This window comes from Rosa rugosa, chromosome 7 (genome assembly GCF_958449725.1).
Source record: "Rosa rugosa chromosome 7, drRosRugo1.1, whole genome shotgun sequence".
NCBI lineage: Eukaryota > Viridiplantae > Streptophyta > Magnoliopsida > Rosales > Rosaceae > Rosa > Rosa rugosa.
In genome coordinates this window covers 33,283,487-33,298,569 of record NC_084826.1, presented here as the reverse complement: position 1 = coordinate 33,298,569, position 15,083 = coordinate 33,283,487, and the positions used below count along the sequence as shown (strand labels likewise).

Genomic DNA, 15,083 nt, shown 5'->3' with positions numbered 1-15,083 from the left:
GTTTCTTTCAAAATCAATTTATTAAAGCATAATTCTTAATTCTCTGAATGAAGACGCATAGCACTGTATCATTTTCTGATAAGACAATCATAAAGCTTTCAAAGGGAGAGACTTTGACTATGTGTATAATAATGTTTGATAAATCAAAAAGAGTCATCTTATTGTAACTAAAGACTAGTATCTGGCATATGCACATCGTTAGATCCCTGCTAACGGCTGTTTAGTCTTTGTCTCATTATGCTCTAACAGAAATGCTTAACTGTAACACCGTGTGCGCGCTCGGTGCGAGAGAATCATGATTAAGAAACACCTAATTAACATTAATCTAATTAACTAGCTAGCTGTAAGCCTGCTGCAACACCGTTATAATCTTCTTCTTCGTATTCCTGTTAATTGGAGCCGATATGATCGAGTCAGACAAGTAATGCATGCCGGCATTGACATGGCTACTTACTGTAGTGGTAAAGCATCAGTGGGACTAACGCGCCCGTCATGGTCAATCCCTCTCCCTGTAAGTCAAACTTTGTAGACAACCCTAATTCATATGAAAACAAATATAATTAAAAACACAAAACGAGTGATGGAGTCTAGAAGAAAACGAGCGCGTGATCCATGTGAAGTAATTCTTTATGGAAAGATTCGTCGCGTTGAACATACACAGTAATATTATTATAGTGGCTTCTTCTAGCTAACGCAAACACTTTCAGACATTATATAAAGCAAGACACAGTCGTGGGTTTAGTGTATATAAATCATCAAACTAGCTAGCTACCTCCTCCTTTCTCAACAACTTCACAGTTCACAGATCGAGATCGCATCCATACTACTAAGCCCTTCATCCTTCTCCTACTAATTTGTTTGTGGTGCGAGATTAAATCTGGTCGTACTGTACATTGAAGCTAACTAGCAATGGAGAACATGTTGGGTCTGCTGAGAATTCATGTCCAAAGAGGAGTGAACCTTGCCGTCAGAGACATGAGAAGCAGCGACCCTTATCTCATTGTCAGAATGGGCAAGCAGGTACTTTCATTTCTTTTCTGCTTTTTTTCTTCCATTTCTGGGTTTGGGAATTATATATCTACTTTTCCGCTGTCACAAATTTATGGCAGAACGTTCTACTAAATTGTAGATTGCTATATGAATTTAAATAGTATCCGGAATAGCTTGCAATAGGCCTTTAATATCTTCAACCAAGCAACCGGTCACTGATAATCCTGATCCTTACAAAAAACTGCTTGGACTTATAGATTGTAAACTATTTTCTTCTGGTGTTGATCAGGCACTTGGATTTTTTTTTTTTTTTTTTTCCTTGATTGGACTTGTATTTTGTTTTGCATTTTAACCTTCTAATCTGATCCTATGGTTTGTTTTTATTTTCTCTCGGCCCTTGACTTTTTCATTGAGCATGACATAGCGGTCAATCGAAAGCACTATATGACAATCAATAAATTAAGAACATCTAATAGAAATATAAAAATTGAAAACAACATCGGTCTCGGTAAATATGGAAATTCTAAAGTTCCAATCCTCATCTTGTAGTTTTTAACTCATAGCTAATAGAGATTCCTTTGTAATGCAGAAGCTAAAGACTCGTGTAGTGAAGAAGAGCGTGAATCCTGAGTGGAATGAACAATTGACTCTTTCAATTGCTGATCCAAATCTTCCAATCCTGGTCTCTGTGTATGACAAGGATACATTTAGTTTTGATGACAAAATGGGGGATGCAGAGTTTGAGATTGGTCCATTCATTAAAGCCTTGAAGATGGGTTTCCAAGGCCTTGAAGATGGAGCCATAATTTCTAAAGTGCAGATGAACAAGCAAAACTGTCTAGCTGAAGAGAGCTGCATTATTTACTCCGAAGGCAAACTTGTACAGAACATGGTTCTCAGACTCAGAAATGTCGAGTGCGGGGAAGTGGAACTCCAATTGCAGTGGATTGATGTACCTAGTTCTAGGGGTCTGTAGTTACTGATCTCACTGTGTCTGATTTTCCATTCGTAATGTCCAGAGGAGTTACAGATGCTATCCTTCCATGTATTGTCATCAACTATTAAACTACAAATTGTATGCGATACCTTTTCTAATTCTATGTATGTGCACAGTAAAAAAGAAATAAATATCGCTTTCTCTAGATTGACAAAATGTCCTATGAGAAGCTCTGCTAGGATTTTTCTAAAGACCACCAGGTTGGAGAGGGCTTTCGACCTTTCAACGGTGTATCGGGTTCTTCCCTCGTATACTTGTGGGTCTTTTGGTTGAAATGAGCATGGAGGATGCGGCAACGTTCTTTGCCAGGAGAAGGAATGTTTTATTTTGGGTCCTGGCAAGTTTGTTTCTTTTCTGAGTTTTGTTTCACCGATCATGGTTTTTTGATTGGTTCTTTGGTGAACATCCGTGGTTTCAATGGGTTTTTGGTTGGATATATTAGTGTCGGGTCGGGCCGTCGGGGGCTATAGCTTCGAAGTAGGAGGTTGTTCCTCTGGCGATGTCTTTTGCTAATGCTCTTGGATTGTTTAGAGGCATGGGTCTGGATCGGGTCGATGGTTGCTGCGACGGCCTATTCGCATATGGTAGACTCTTCCCCGTGTGTTGTTCTGGTCACAGGTGACTGGGCGGCGCGGTGGAGGTTTTCCCCCGACTTACAGGTGCGCTCTACATGATGAAACGGTGCTCCTGTATATGTCGGTACAGGTCGGTTTCAGGCCCAAACCGACTTCGACCCGAAACAGTCAATTAGGCTCAAAGTCCAAATCAACAATCGACTTAAAAATGATTGAGCCGAATTTTAGATTGGGCCTATTTTTCGGGTTAGCCCAATTCCGTTTCAGGTCATTTTAATGGTTTTTTTTTTTCTTCTAGCGAAGGTCCGTTTTTAATTGTCTTTACTATCTTCTTTTTAATTTATATTTTCTATACATATCAACCCAATTTCTTATTTAGCAAAATATTAAAAAAAATCTATCAAATAATAACCAATTTTTTTAGCTTTATTTTTTCTTTTATATCATTTTTTGTTGGTTTCAAGGTGAAATTCATGAACTTATTGTGAGAAGTTGAGAATAAGAATAAGTCGACTAATAGCCCAAATTTGCAAATTACAAGATTACAAACAACAGAATATTTGAAAATTTGAGAAAATTAAGGGTGTGTCCTATAACGTTTTATGAAACTATTTTTGTCATACTGGATTGTAGAATGAAAACGGGGAATTAAACTACAAGTTTTTAAGATGTAAATACATGTTCGGTACAAGTATTTCGAAACTTGAAATATTAAAAACATATCTATCATTTAAAAAAAAAAAAAAATATATCTATAGCACTTAGTTTAGTTTTTCTCCTCAGTAATCATGAAAGATTGACTATTTTTTTTTTTTAATAAAGGGCTGGTGCGGCTGCCCTCAAGCCTTGATTAATGAAACCGTCGAATACAAGGGGGGGACAATGAGCCTAAACCCCTGATTACAATAGGCACCTAGAGTACATCCTGAAATAATATCCTGAGTCTCTACTAAACAATTGTATTCAAATACACACCAGCTAGCAAAGAACGCGCTCCAGACGGCTCTATTTGCTCCCCAGCGGTGACACAACGGAAAGATAACTCGGTCTACAACTCGAAGACAGCATAGCATAATATCCATTCTCACAGCTTTCCCACCATGTTGCCACTGGAAAATACATCCAGTGACACCAAGTTTCACCCTGCCACTAGGAGGTAGCGACCATTTGACAAAGCAAGAAATTCGTCGCCTACCTAGAGCAGACACGTTACTGCCACTAGGAGGTTGCGACCATTTGCAAATGCAAGGAACTCGCCCCCTACCTAGAGCAGACGAGGCACACAAAGTGCATAAACCGGCACAAAGCCCATCTCGTCCTACCAACCTAGGGTAGAGACTTATTATAAACAGACAACAAACTATAAAAGAAGAACAATTATGTATAAAACTAAAGTCAACAGCCCACCAGAAAGGGCCCAACTCGCTAAGCCCAGCCCAACCTCCAATCTCCCCATGGAACGCCGAATCTGCAGAAATCCAGTCCCTCCTCCACCAACTCCGCCACCAACGAGCAGCAACCATGCAATCCCACCACCAAACCGGCGCCATCGACCCTGCAGCAACCCGCTGCCGACCATAGATCGTGGCTGATATCAGAGGCCAACTCAAGGTATTACAGATCCATTCCGGATTGCCATTGCCAGGAGATCGACGCCCCATCCACGGCTCTGATCCGATCCGCTTCGGTGACCTCAGAACCTGATGCCTGCCAGCAAAACCCCCACGCCACTCTGCACCCGTGCTCGCCCACGACCAGAGAAGGTCAGATCGGAACAGATCTGCCCAAACCACCATCCATTGCACATCCGCCTTTCCTAGACCATGCCTAAGCCAGAGAGCCCCTCTAGTATTCACAGAAACCTCGCAGACCCGTCCGACGACAACGCCCCAAGGACGTGTCGCCGGACGGAACATCAAGCTCTCACAGTATTACACCAGCGCAGCTTTGTGGCTTTTAATAACGCTCTTTCTTAATGTTGACAGTTTGTTTCGATCTCTTTGTATACTGTATCTGAATGCTAGGGTCTGGTCCAAACTATCCTTGTTTTCTTTTTCTCTTTTCAGCAACGATCTTTGTTTTCTTGTGTGCTTTAATAAAGGTCGAAATTTCCAAGTCCTCAAGTAAACTCAACTAAAGATTGACTATTTTGTTTGTATTGATTATGAATCCTTTATTGGTTGTTATGAGAAAAGAGACACAGTATTGTGAAGGGGATTGAACAAGAATAATCAAATCCCTCAAAAAAATAATTCAATCAAATGTCTCAACCTTAGTTGTTAATTCCTCTTGCCCATGAGATAATCCAATTATATTGAACCATAAAATACCGAACCTTTCACCCTGAATCATCCGTATAAATTAGATCTGACACATGAAAGAGAGATTTTCTAAATCCTTCATTATTCTTTACTGCATGATTCTGCAAGTTTCAATTGATTGAAAAAGACAGGGAAGAAGAAAGTTCAAACAGCAAATAAAGTAGATGAGATCATGAGAAGAGATGATAAGTCTCAATGGAAATTGTGAGAAAGAAAGAGAGAAAGATCAAAATAGAGGAGAAGAGTTTGTGGATCTATGTGCTTAAAAGTAAAAAAAAAAAAAAAAATCACTTTCTCTAATTGACAGGTTGTTTCCAGGAAACAATGAAAACATCAAAAAGTCATTTCCCATATTTATTCATGGGGACGGATCCGTGGCATCACAAATTATAGTCAAAATTATACTTCAATTATCAACCATTAGATTAAAAGACTATCAATGGATGATATTAAATTTGAATTTTTCATTTTTCATTTTTTTTTTCTCTCTCATTGAATTAATTTAATCCTAACTAAAACTCATTAATTAAAGAAAAATAAGGAAAGACAATCTTCAGAGGAATTCTTTCCTCTTCTTCAACGTTTTCTCTTTCCATGGTATAATCCAATTGAACAAAATACGCCAATTATACTTCAATTACCAACTTTTTCACCCTGTTTCCTTTGTAAACCTATAAAGAAAGCATTATGTGCACATATTGGTCGTATCATCATACTCAAGTCATGCAAAGTCAAAATAAATTGAAATTGCTCACCAAGTCATACAAAGTCAGAGAGAGAGAGAGATAGAGAGGGAAAAAAAAAACCTAGTTCAAGCTAACAATTTCAAAACCACTTGATCTTCAACTTCAAAAGTTAAATAGTGATGTAGCTCCAAAATCAATCACTCGACTCTCCAAGCAACTTTGGTCACTTCCAAAGATCTTAACCATCCCTACAAAAACAGTAAACCGCGTTAGTCCTCAACAAAGTATACCAAGTTGTCTCTAACACAATTCAAGTCTATAAAATATACTTAGTTGTTCTGCTAACATAACATTCACATGAATCTATTAATTCATGGATAGTTTTTTTTTTTTTTTGTCCTTTTTCAGTTTAAAGCATGTAAAATTTTGCAATTGCTATGTTCAATCGCAATATGAACACAAAACCAAAATAATGGCTCAGACATGTAACACTGAAAGATGTAATTACTTACAAGTTGCAGGTCATTGAATCTTTCTTCTTTGTGAATTCAAAGAACAAGTTTGTTTGTTGTGTTCTGACTTGGAGCATAATGTAGACCTTCTTTTCCCTGTCTCCATGGCCAACTCAACACCACTCTTTATTCTGCCAGAACTCTTAGTTTCTTTCTTCTTGCCTTTGGTCTTAGAGATATTTGTGTCCAAGAGCAATGACTGGGAAGAAAGAATATTAGTACATGGATCATCTCTATTTGGGGAAGCACTAGTTTCCATGGTAGTATGATCATCTTGGTTTAGAGGAACACTCATTTCCCTAATGATAGCAGGCTGATCTGAAATTTTTGGCAATTTTCTTGATACTTCATTTAAAGCATCCATTAATATTGTGTATCCCTCCTTTGAAGGTGCAGCAATACATGCCAATTTAGTTGCTTGGTGATACATATGGCTAAGTCTTACAGCTTCTGATTCTTCTTTACCAACACTTTTCACCAAATCTTCAGAATCCATTATCCTAAATTTGTTTGCTTCTTGTCTCCATCTTGGAAGAATAAAATGTGCTGGTATTGTTTCAATATCCAGACGTGAAAATACTTTTAACAAGTGCCGACAAAGTATTCCAACAAACTCAAAGTTTTGGCACTCACAAGAACCCTTGTATGTTGTCAAATCTATCTTCACCATAAAATCTTGCTCATGTTCTCCAAGTCTTTTTTTCACCAGGTATGAGTGCCATTCATTGTCGCATTCCCTTTCTTCAACCTTGTAGTGCTTAATTTGAATCCATTGTACCTTGAATTTGTTGAAAACATTTCTGGTATACAACTTTGCTGCATCTTTCAAAAGGAATTCATCATCATTCACGATACGAAACTTGTGTTCTGTTTCAAAGTCTTCATCACTTTCATTATCTATAATCCTCTTTAGTGCTTGATCATATTTAACAACAAATTCTCTAAGATTTGTTGTTGAAGTAACAAATCCATCGAAAAATGAATTAATTCCCTCACTTGATTCCTGCAAAAAATGTTCCACGATGATAAACCGGCACCCAAGAAGTACGTATCTCATAAAGATTATTTAACCATTCATTTTCTTCCAATCCATTTTCTGTCATCAAAGTCTTCCATTTTTCTTCAAAATCTTCAATCTTGTATGTTAATTGAATACATTTCTTCATCTCCTTCTTGAATTTCGATTTCTTATAGTACACATGGGACAGCTTCTCAACAAACTTCTTCTTGATATGCCAAAGGCATAAACGATGGCGAGTATTTGGAAATATCTTGGCAATTGCTCCCTTCATTGCCAAGTCTTGGTCAGTAATAATGGAAATTGGATGACGACCTCCCATTGCTTGTAGCCATGTCTCAAATAACCACAAAAAGGTAGCCTCCGTCTCATCTTGTAGAAGTGCACAGCCGAATTGTATTGATTGCCAGTGGTGGTTTACTCCTGTGAATGGCGCAAACGACATATCATACTTGTTTGTCCTATAAGTTGTGTCGAATGTGACCACATCTCCAAAATATTCATAAGCTGTCCGTGATCGAGAGTCGACCCAAAAGAAATTAGTTGCTCTTCCATCTTCGTCGCATTGGATTGCATAAAAAAATTGGGGATTCTCAGCTTGCTTTTTCCTGAAGTAAGTGAGGACTGACTGAGCATCTCCTCCATCCAATTGTCTATGATGAACATTTCTTAAGTGGTTATAACAATCTCTTTTGTTAAAACCAATTTGAGCACCACCAAGGATTGAATGAACTTTTGCAATCTGCAAATTTTCTTTATGGAATATTTCAGTCATACTCCTCGCTGCTTTAGGCATATGTTTATTTGACTTCATCTTCATTCTTCTTGCTGGAGTAACTACTTTGTGATTGTGAAAGTCCCTAAAAACAGATACTCTCCATTTGTTCGACCACTTCTCATGAATGACTCACATACTAGCTTTGCACCCACATTTCGCTGTAGAACAATTTTTACCTACTTTCTTTATATTCATATCTCTGCCTTTATCAACATTCTCATTCCCATTCTCATCTCCAATTTCATTCTCATTCTCACAAGTCTCTCTCTGCTGATTTTTTTTCCACTCCTCATTAATCTTTTTCTTCCATATATATTTTCCTTGATGTGCACAAACAAAATGACAACTAGTCACCTCGTCCGAATGTGATCTTGTCTTACTTGAAGATTGAGTTCGAATCCAATAGCCTTGTTGCCGACCATAATCTTCATAATACTTTCTGGCTTCTTCTATTGTTTCAAAAAGCATCCCTAAGTATGGTGCTTCTAATTGTTCAACTCTCCTAATTGGAGTATTCATTACACCGTTCTCTACTTGAGGTGTGCTTACCTGTATAGAATAATAATCAAACTCATAACAATCATGCTCATGTAGAACCCACGTATCTAGAATAAAAAAGGCTATGACATGTAGTGATTATGAAAATGAACAAAAACTTTAACAATTAAATGAACATGAAAGAATTTTACATAACGTCAACTAGATATCATGAGGACTGAAGTTTATCAACAAAGGGCATAAACTGTACAATAGCGGAAAGAAAAATAAAAGACTTAATGGTAACGTACTGAAGATATGCACTGAGTATGTGATGAATGTTGAAATTCCTCTGTCATTTTGATGAGTATATATTTCAGAAATCATGGCTTAAGAGGATCATAAAATTGAGATGATGTTTGACTTTATTCTTTGGTTAATAAAGATGTATGATTGTCATATGTATGTGTAGTGGATGTGGCCTTGCTTACATGGTACAGAAAATAGCATGTTAAGACAAGTTTTTGATTCATACATACCTATGTGAGATATTTGAGCCTATTTGCCTTTTCTTTGTTGAGTGTTAAATGAAAAAAAATATATATATGTCATCTTATTTTCTTGGCGATGATTTTGTTGATCTCATTATTCTTTCATTTTGATTGATTACTTGCCATAGATTAAGTTTAATGGACTATAGAATGCTAGAATTCACTCTTATACTCGTTGAGACTTTTATCAATATATGCTTAGACCTTGGAAAGGATAAAGGCACCCTAGGAAATTACCACCATTGCCAAATAAGCTTGTGTCCCTATTTGTGTGCACAAAGATGTACACCCCCTAGATAAATCCCCGGCAACGGCGCCAAAAACTTGTTGTGAAAATTTTAATTAAAACTCGCAAGCGCACGAATCGTCGTTAGTATAGTGTGCAAGTACGAGGTCGTTCCAACTGAGGATTGATAATTAATTTAAATCCTAACCTAATTAATCCAAACACAAAAACACATAAACAATCAAACTAAAGAAGATATGGTTTTAAGGTTTTTTCAATAAACAAATAATTTGAGAATTAAAGAATCAAACAACTAATGATAAAACCTAGGGTTTCGAAATCAACCACTAACAATCCTATTTATGTTTCAATGTAATTAACAGATTCTTTTGTTCCTTTTGATGACAATTCCCGTATCTAAGTCCAGGTACGGCAGAGGTCGTATATCCTAACATGCAATTTATCCAGGTACGGCATAAATTTAACACATAGGACTCATTATGTTTTAGAAAACAAGAGAATCATGCAAACCATTACTTCAGGTACGACAATAATGTAATTCACAACTCTTAATCACAAGAAGCTAATTTGAATTATATTGCAGGTACGCCTCAAATTCATCTTCTAATTACTAGATGCAAAGCCCTAAGGTGATCAATCAAAGAACTTAAACATAAAGCATTAATTCAAATAGTGACTAAGAATTCATCATAAAGAAACTATAAATCCATCAATAAATCATCAAAGTACATAAACAATCATGCTAGGGCATCATTCTAACCCTAGAAAAAGGTTTAGCAAAATATAACTAAATAAAACATAGGAAAAACATAAAAAGAATGGAAGGGAAAAGAAAGGGAAGATGGATGAGTCATCTCTGCTCCTTAGGCGTCTACATTGTGCTCCGAGACTCCTTTCTCATGTAAATTCGTGCTCCCTTATATAGGGAAGATTTTTGCTCATCTTTGGCCTCATGTTTCCTTGTAAAACTTGGATTTAGATTCCTTTCTTCATTTGGAATGGGAAAAGCTTGAAATATCTCTTGTAAAAGTAGGAATAAGTTTCTCATTGAATCCTCAACTGAATTAACTTCCTTGAAACATTAGGATTGACAATCTTGCATCGCAAAACTTGAGTTCTCCATGAATGTGTGTAAAATCCTGAGCAGATTTCATGTCCGACCTATCTTCACTAAAATAATCATAACTTTCTCCAGAAGTATCGAAATCGAGATCCGTAAAATTCTACAGAAAGTAGACATCCGTAGATTTCCAATGATATAAGGTTCATTGTCTGATTCGATCTGAGCATTTCCCAGTAATTTGGCGAAGTTGGATGTTCTGCATAGACAGATTCTGGAACCTGGGCGTCTTTTAATCCTAGTTAGCTCATTTTAGCTTCTTTTCTTCTCTTTATGAGACAAACCTACAAAAACACTATAACAACATAAATGACTCGAAATAAGGAGGACTAAGCATAAATACTAAGATTAAGAGGCAAAGAAATATAGGAAAATATGAGCACATCAATTAGTGCACAACATGTGTACACAAATGGGGACACAGGCTTATTTGGCAATGGTGATAAAATCCTAAGGTGCCTTTAATCCTTTCCAAAATCAGGGATATATATTGATAAAAGTTTTGACAAGTATAAAAGTGAATTATAGCATTCTATAGTCTATTAAAGAGCTATGACATGTAATCAATCAAATGAAAGATAATGAGATCAACCAAGCATCGCCAAGAAAATAAGAATATACATAAAGTATATATGACGTTAATCACTCAGAAGAAAAAAGGTATATGGCTCGAATTCTCACATGGGCTATTTTGAATAAAAACTCATTTTAGCATGCTCATAATTTGTACCATGTTCTCAAATTCATATCCACAACACAGTTATATATCACATATAAGTCGTATTTAACTAAAGAAAAATAAATTTCTATCTTAATTTTGAGATTGTAAAAGTAAAATGAGAATTAGAATTGGTCTACTCATTTCATTTCATAGTCCCTTTATATAGGGAGAGAATTACAACGGAAATATCAATTACAATGATGACATTAAATGCTGATTGATCCGTAATCTTTGCTGATTGATGGTAATCGCTAATTCCTTGATTCCCTCTCCGTCAATCACTTTGACAAAGGCACATAATGTGTTTTTCCTTTAACAGAGATAATCTTTTAGCCATGATTTCAGAGATATAAGCACATCCTAGATAGTCGAAAGGGCGATCGTAAGACTTAAAAATCAAAAACAAAAAAAAAAATGAGGCAATGAGACACAAAAACAATTTTGGACTTGGGCTTTTTCTCTTCTTCTTTCGGTAACTCCTTTGAGACATGACCTGGTGAAGAGAGGAACTATTTTGGCGGAGCTCAGCTTACTTGATTAGCAGGGACGAGACCCTTTGCTAGCACTTCTCGTATCCAAACCACACCTTAGACATCACATCCTACTCAGATGGACCTAGTTTGAAGAAGATATTTGCTCGAAACAATTTTTGACTCAACAAACAAAAAAGAAAATAAGACAAAAAATTAACACAAAAATTTTTCTTTTTCGACATTTTCTGATTTTTTTTTCCTTTTTCAATTTTTTTATATTTTCAACCACAAAACTAACAACCTGAAAACAAAGTGTAATGTTAATCATTCCCCCCACACTTAAATCATACATTGTCCTCAATGTAAAACAACCCATAGCATGCAAAGCACAAAATAAGCATATAGGGATAGTTAATGCAAACCATAAACCAAAAACCAAAAATGAAAACCGAAATTAAAATTAATTGTCCAAAATTAAAAACCAACGAAAACATAAAGAGTAGAGAAGGTCAAGAAAGCAAATATGTGTTGATAACTCCTCCACAGGTCCTTTCTGATATGGGTTGCCTCCTATGTAGCACTTATTGTTTAACATCTTTCAGCCTAGATACAGCTCCTTTGCTTGTCAATTGTTGGCGTCTTCAAAGCCACCCTTTGGATTTGGAATGGTGTTGCTTGGAAGCTAGCTTACCTTGTGTAATACCCGCAATTTTCATTTTCGTTTCATGAATTAGTACGAAATGATTAAAGTGATTTTGCACGAATATTACTCTAATTAATTCATCTTTTTGAATTATCGAAGTCCCGAAACTTTTCTTTTTAACAAAAGCTCGGATTGTGCGATTCAAGAAAAATCGACTTTTCTACGTACGGAATTTTGGAAAACTTCCTTCATGAAAGTTGTAGAGCTCGTCGATACGATCGCGTGCATATGTGGAATGCAATTTTCGGAGCTCGTATGATTAAGTTACGATTATTTGAAATTAGGGATTCTTTTTGAAATAGAAAATTATATTTTCTTCTTTCTTTTTTCTTTTCCTTTCCCTTTCCCCGGTCCCTCCTCTTTCTTTTCTTTCTTTTCCTTTTCTCCCCATGGTGCGCACTACCTCTCACTCTCTCATCCATCAGTTCATGCAACACTAGAATAATATCCAATATTTATTACTTGGTATTTGATTTTGAGTTAGTGGGTGTCGGTGGCAATCATCCTTTCATCACTTTTCTGCTTCTTCTTCTTGGATTCCATGGGGGCAGCAGCAACAAGCAGCCCATTAGGCGTTGTCTACCGCAGAATAAAGAAAGAGAAGAGCAAAGAGTCTTTGCTTTAATTGCGATGAGACTTACCCAGAAGGTCACTTTTGCAAGAAAACAATTATGGCCATTCTTGAGGCACCGGCACCACTCGATACAGATCGCACTACCACCTTCCTGTCTTCTCTTCCTTCTCCATTCTCTTCTCTCTCCACTGAGATTGCTTGCTCGGTCTAGTCGGCCACCGAGTTGACTCACTTCCTCGTCCTCCAGAGCAAGGAGCTCCAGTCCGTGCTCGAAGGATCCGATTCGAAGTTCGTCGACCTGTTTGTAAAAGATTTGAGGTTTTGGTGTTTGAGAAGGGTTTGAGTACTGTGGGTGAGTGAGGGACAGTTCAGAGGTCCAATCCAGTTATAGAGTAATGCTTTGGCTGCTTTGGAAGCTATTGATTTGGATGTGGCTGAGGAGTTCTGCATTTTTGGGAGGACTTCGGATCTGTGGAGTTGAGAAATGAGAGTGAGGGAGTGAGAGTTCGGTGGAGCTTGCAGATTTTGATGTTAATGTGATGATGATGTAGGTGATGATGATGATGATGTGGGTGGTGATGATGGTAATAATGTAAATGGATGCTACCCTTGTGCTGCCGGAATTGGATGCAAACTCATTTTGGCATGATGACAGATTGAGTTACATGAGCATGAGGGCCATGAGGTGCAGCAATCATCGAGTTCATGACCTTGGCAAGATTCGGGATAAGGTGAGAATCCTATCCTTATAAATTAGGAATTCAAGTTAGTTATATTAACTGACTAATTGTTGAAAAATTAGTTATTTATGGACAAGCATGAAATGGCCTTTGTGTGTAGAAAATTATTGTTGTTAGTTAAATTGTCGACGGAGTTGAATTAGTTCGTGGAGTTGAGAAATTGTGATAACAATGGTCTGCATAAACATTTTGTAAAAATGTTAGTGAGTAAAGAAAAGAAAGGTTTATATATATTGGGTGGCCTTAGTAAATTGTAGTGCACCTAATATGTCAAATCGATATCACAATTTTAAGAAATTGTTCGGTAATTTGAGTTAATTATCGAATTAGTCTCGATTGGTCAAAATTGGTCAATCCTGGTCAAACCAGGAAAAGTTGGGTTGAATTGGATTGAAATTGGGAAGTAATGATTCGGAATGCGATTTGTGAGAATCCGACCGTTGGATTTCCGTATATGTGTGGTTTATGAATGATTGCTAAGTCAAGATCATTATTGGACTAGGTGATTGACGGTTTGAGTTGGTGGACGATTGTGGATCGTATTTTGAGCTGAATTGAAGACGCAGCGGGATTATCGAGGTGAGTAAACCTCACGTGGTTCATATTACGAACCCAATACAATTAATTGCTTTATTTTGTTGCAATCATATGAACTATTGTTGGTGTTACTAGACATTCCTGTGTGAATGTCTGTATATATATTATTACGTGAAATAATATGTATTGTTGGAGTTGTGTTGAGTTATTGTTGAGAAACAATATATTGTGAGAGATATTGAGTTTATTGTTGAGAAACAATATATTGTGAGAGGTGTTGAGTTTTATTGTTGAGGAACAATAAATTGTTGTGATCTGTGGAGATCACTAGGTCACGAGGTGACCATGGCATCTATTAGTGAATCACGCTCTCGTACCGGGCTGGTGGTTATTAATAGTATTAAATCGTAATCACGTCTGTGGCCGGACGAGTGGTTACGTTCAGTTAGAGCTCTAGTCTGTCTGCCAAATGTGGAGTGACCTTATGAGTGAAATTGAGAGTAACTCATAAGTGTCAATATATATATGGTAACCTGATGAGGGAAATTGAGAGTAACTCATAAGGGTCTATATATATATATGAGTCTGTCTACCAAATGTTGGGAAATCTTATGAACGAATTTGAGAGTAACTCATAAGTGTCTATATATATATATGAGAGTGAGTGATCTTATGAGCTAAATTGAGAGTAACTCATAAGTGTCTATATATATATACGAGAGTGAGTGATCTTATGAGCTAAATTGAGAGTAACTCATAAGTGTCTACATATATATATGAGAGTGAGAAAGTAACGTGGGTTTGTGGTAGTCTTGAAATCTAATAAATCAACAGTTCTTTCTTGTTTACTCATACTGGCTGTAAAAAGCTTACCGGGTTTTGTGTTGTTGCAACTCCCGGTACACTATTCAAATTGTGTAGCGGGTAATCCTACAGGACAGGAGAACCAGGACGGTGATCGTGCGGTTAGAGCAATTGTTAGAGTTTTACAACAATTGTAAGTTGTGAGGTGTGTTATGCTCATTTGAGCTTTATAATATATTGTGAGAGTGAATTGTAATAA

The 15,083-nt window shown here is 36.8% G+C and overlaps 2 protein-coding genes and 1 long non-coding RNA gene across 3 annotated transcripts; 2 read left to right on the top strand and 1 right to left on the bottom strand.

Annotated features, from left to right (window-relative positions):
* Positions 1-742: 742 nt before the first annotated feature.
* On the top strand, positions 743-2,132 carry LOC133721822 (protein C2-DOMAIN ABA-RELATED 1-like). The gene is made up of 2 exons (XM_062148557.1): positions 743-1,020; positions 1,580-2,132. Exons 1-2 carry the CDS (start codon positions 910-912, stop codon positions 1,964-1,966), a joined length of 498 nt encoding a protein of 165 aa, XP_062004541.1. The 5' UTR covers positions 743-909; the 3' UTR covers positions 1,967-2,132.
* A 3,846-nt stretch (positions 2,133-5,978) lies between these two features.
* Positions 5,979-7,874, bottom strand: LOC133723199 (protein FAR1-RELATED SEQUENCE 5-like). Its single transcript, XM_062150017.1, has 3 exons — positions 7,281-7,874; positions 6,168-7,084; positions 5,979-6,060 (listed from the first exon to the last, which is right to left on the bottom strand). Exons 1-3 carry the CDS (start codon positions 7,872-7,874, stop codon positions 5,979-5,981), a joined length of 1,593 nt encoding a protein of 530 aa, XP_062006001.1.
* Positions 7,875-12,216: 4,342 nt separating this feature from the next.
* LOC133722373 (uncharacterized) lies at positions 12,217-15,083 on the top strand. Its single transcript, XR_009852650.1, has 3 exons — positions 12,217-13,474; positions 13,986-14,062; positions 14,942-15,083. It is a non-coding gene; the product is annotated as an uncharacterized LOC133722373 (long non-coding RNA).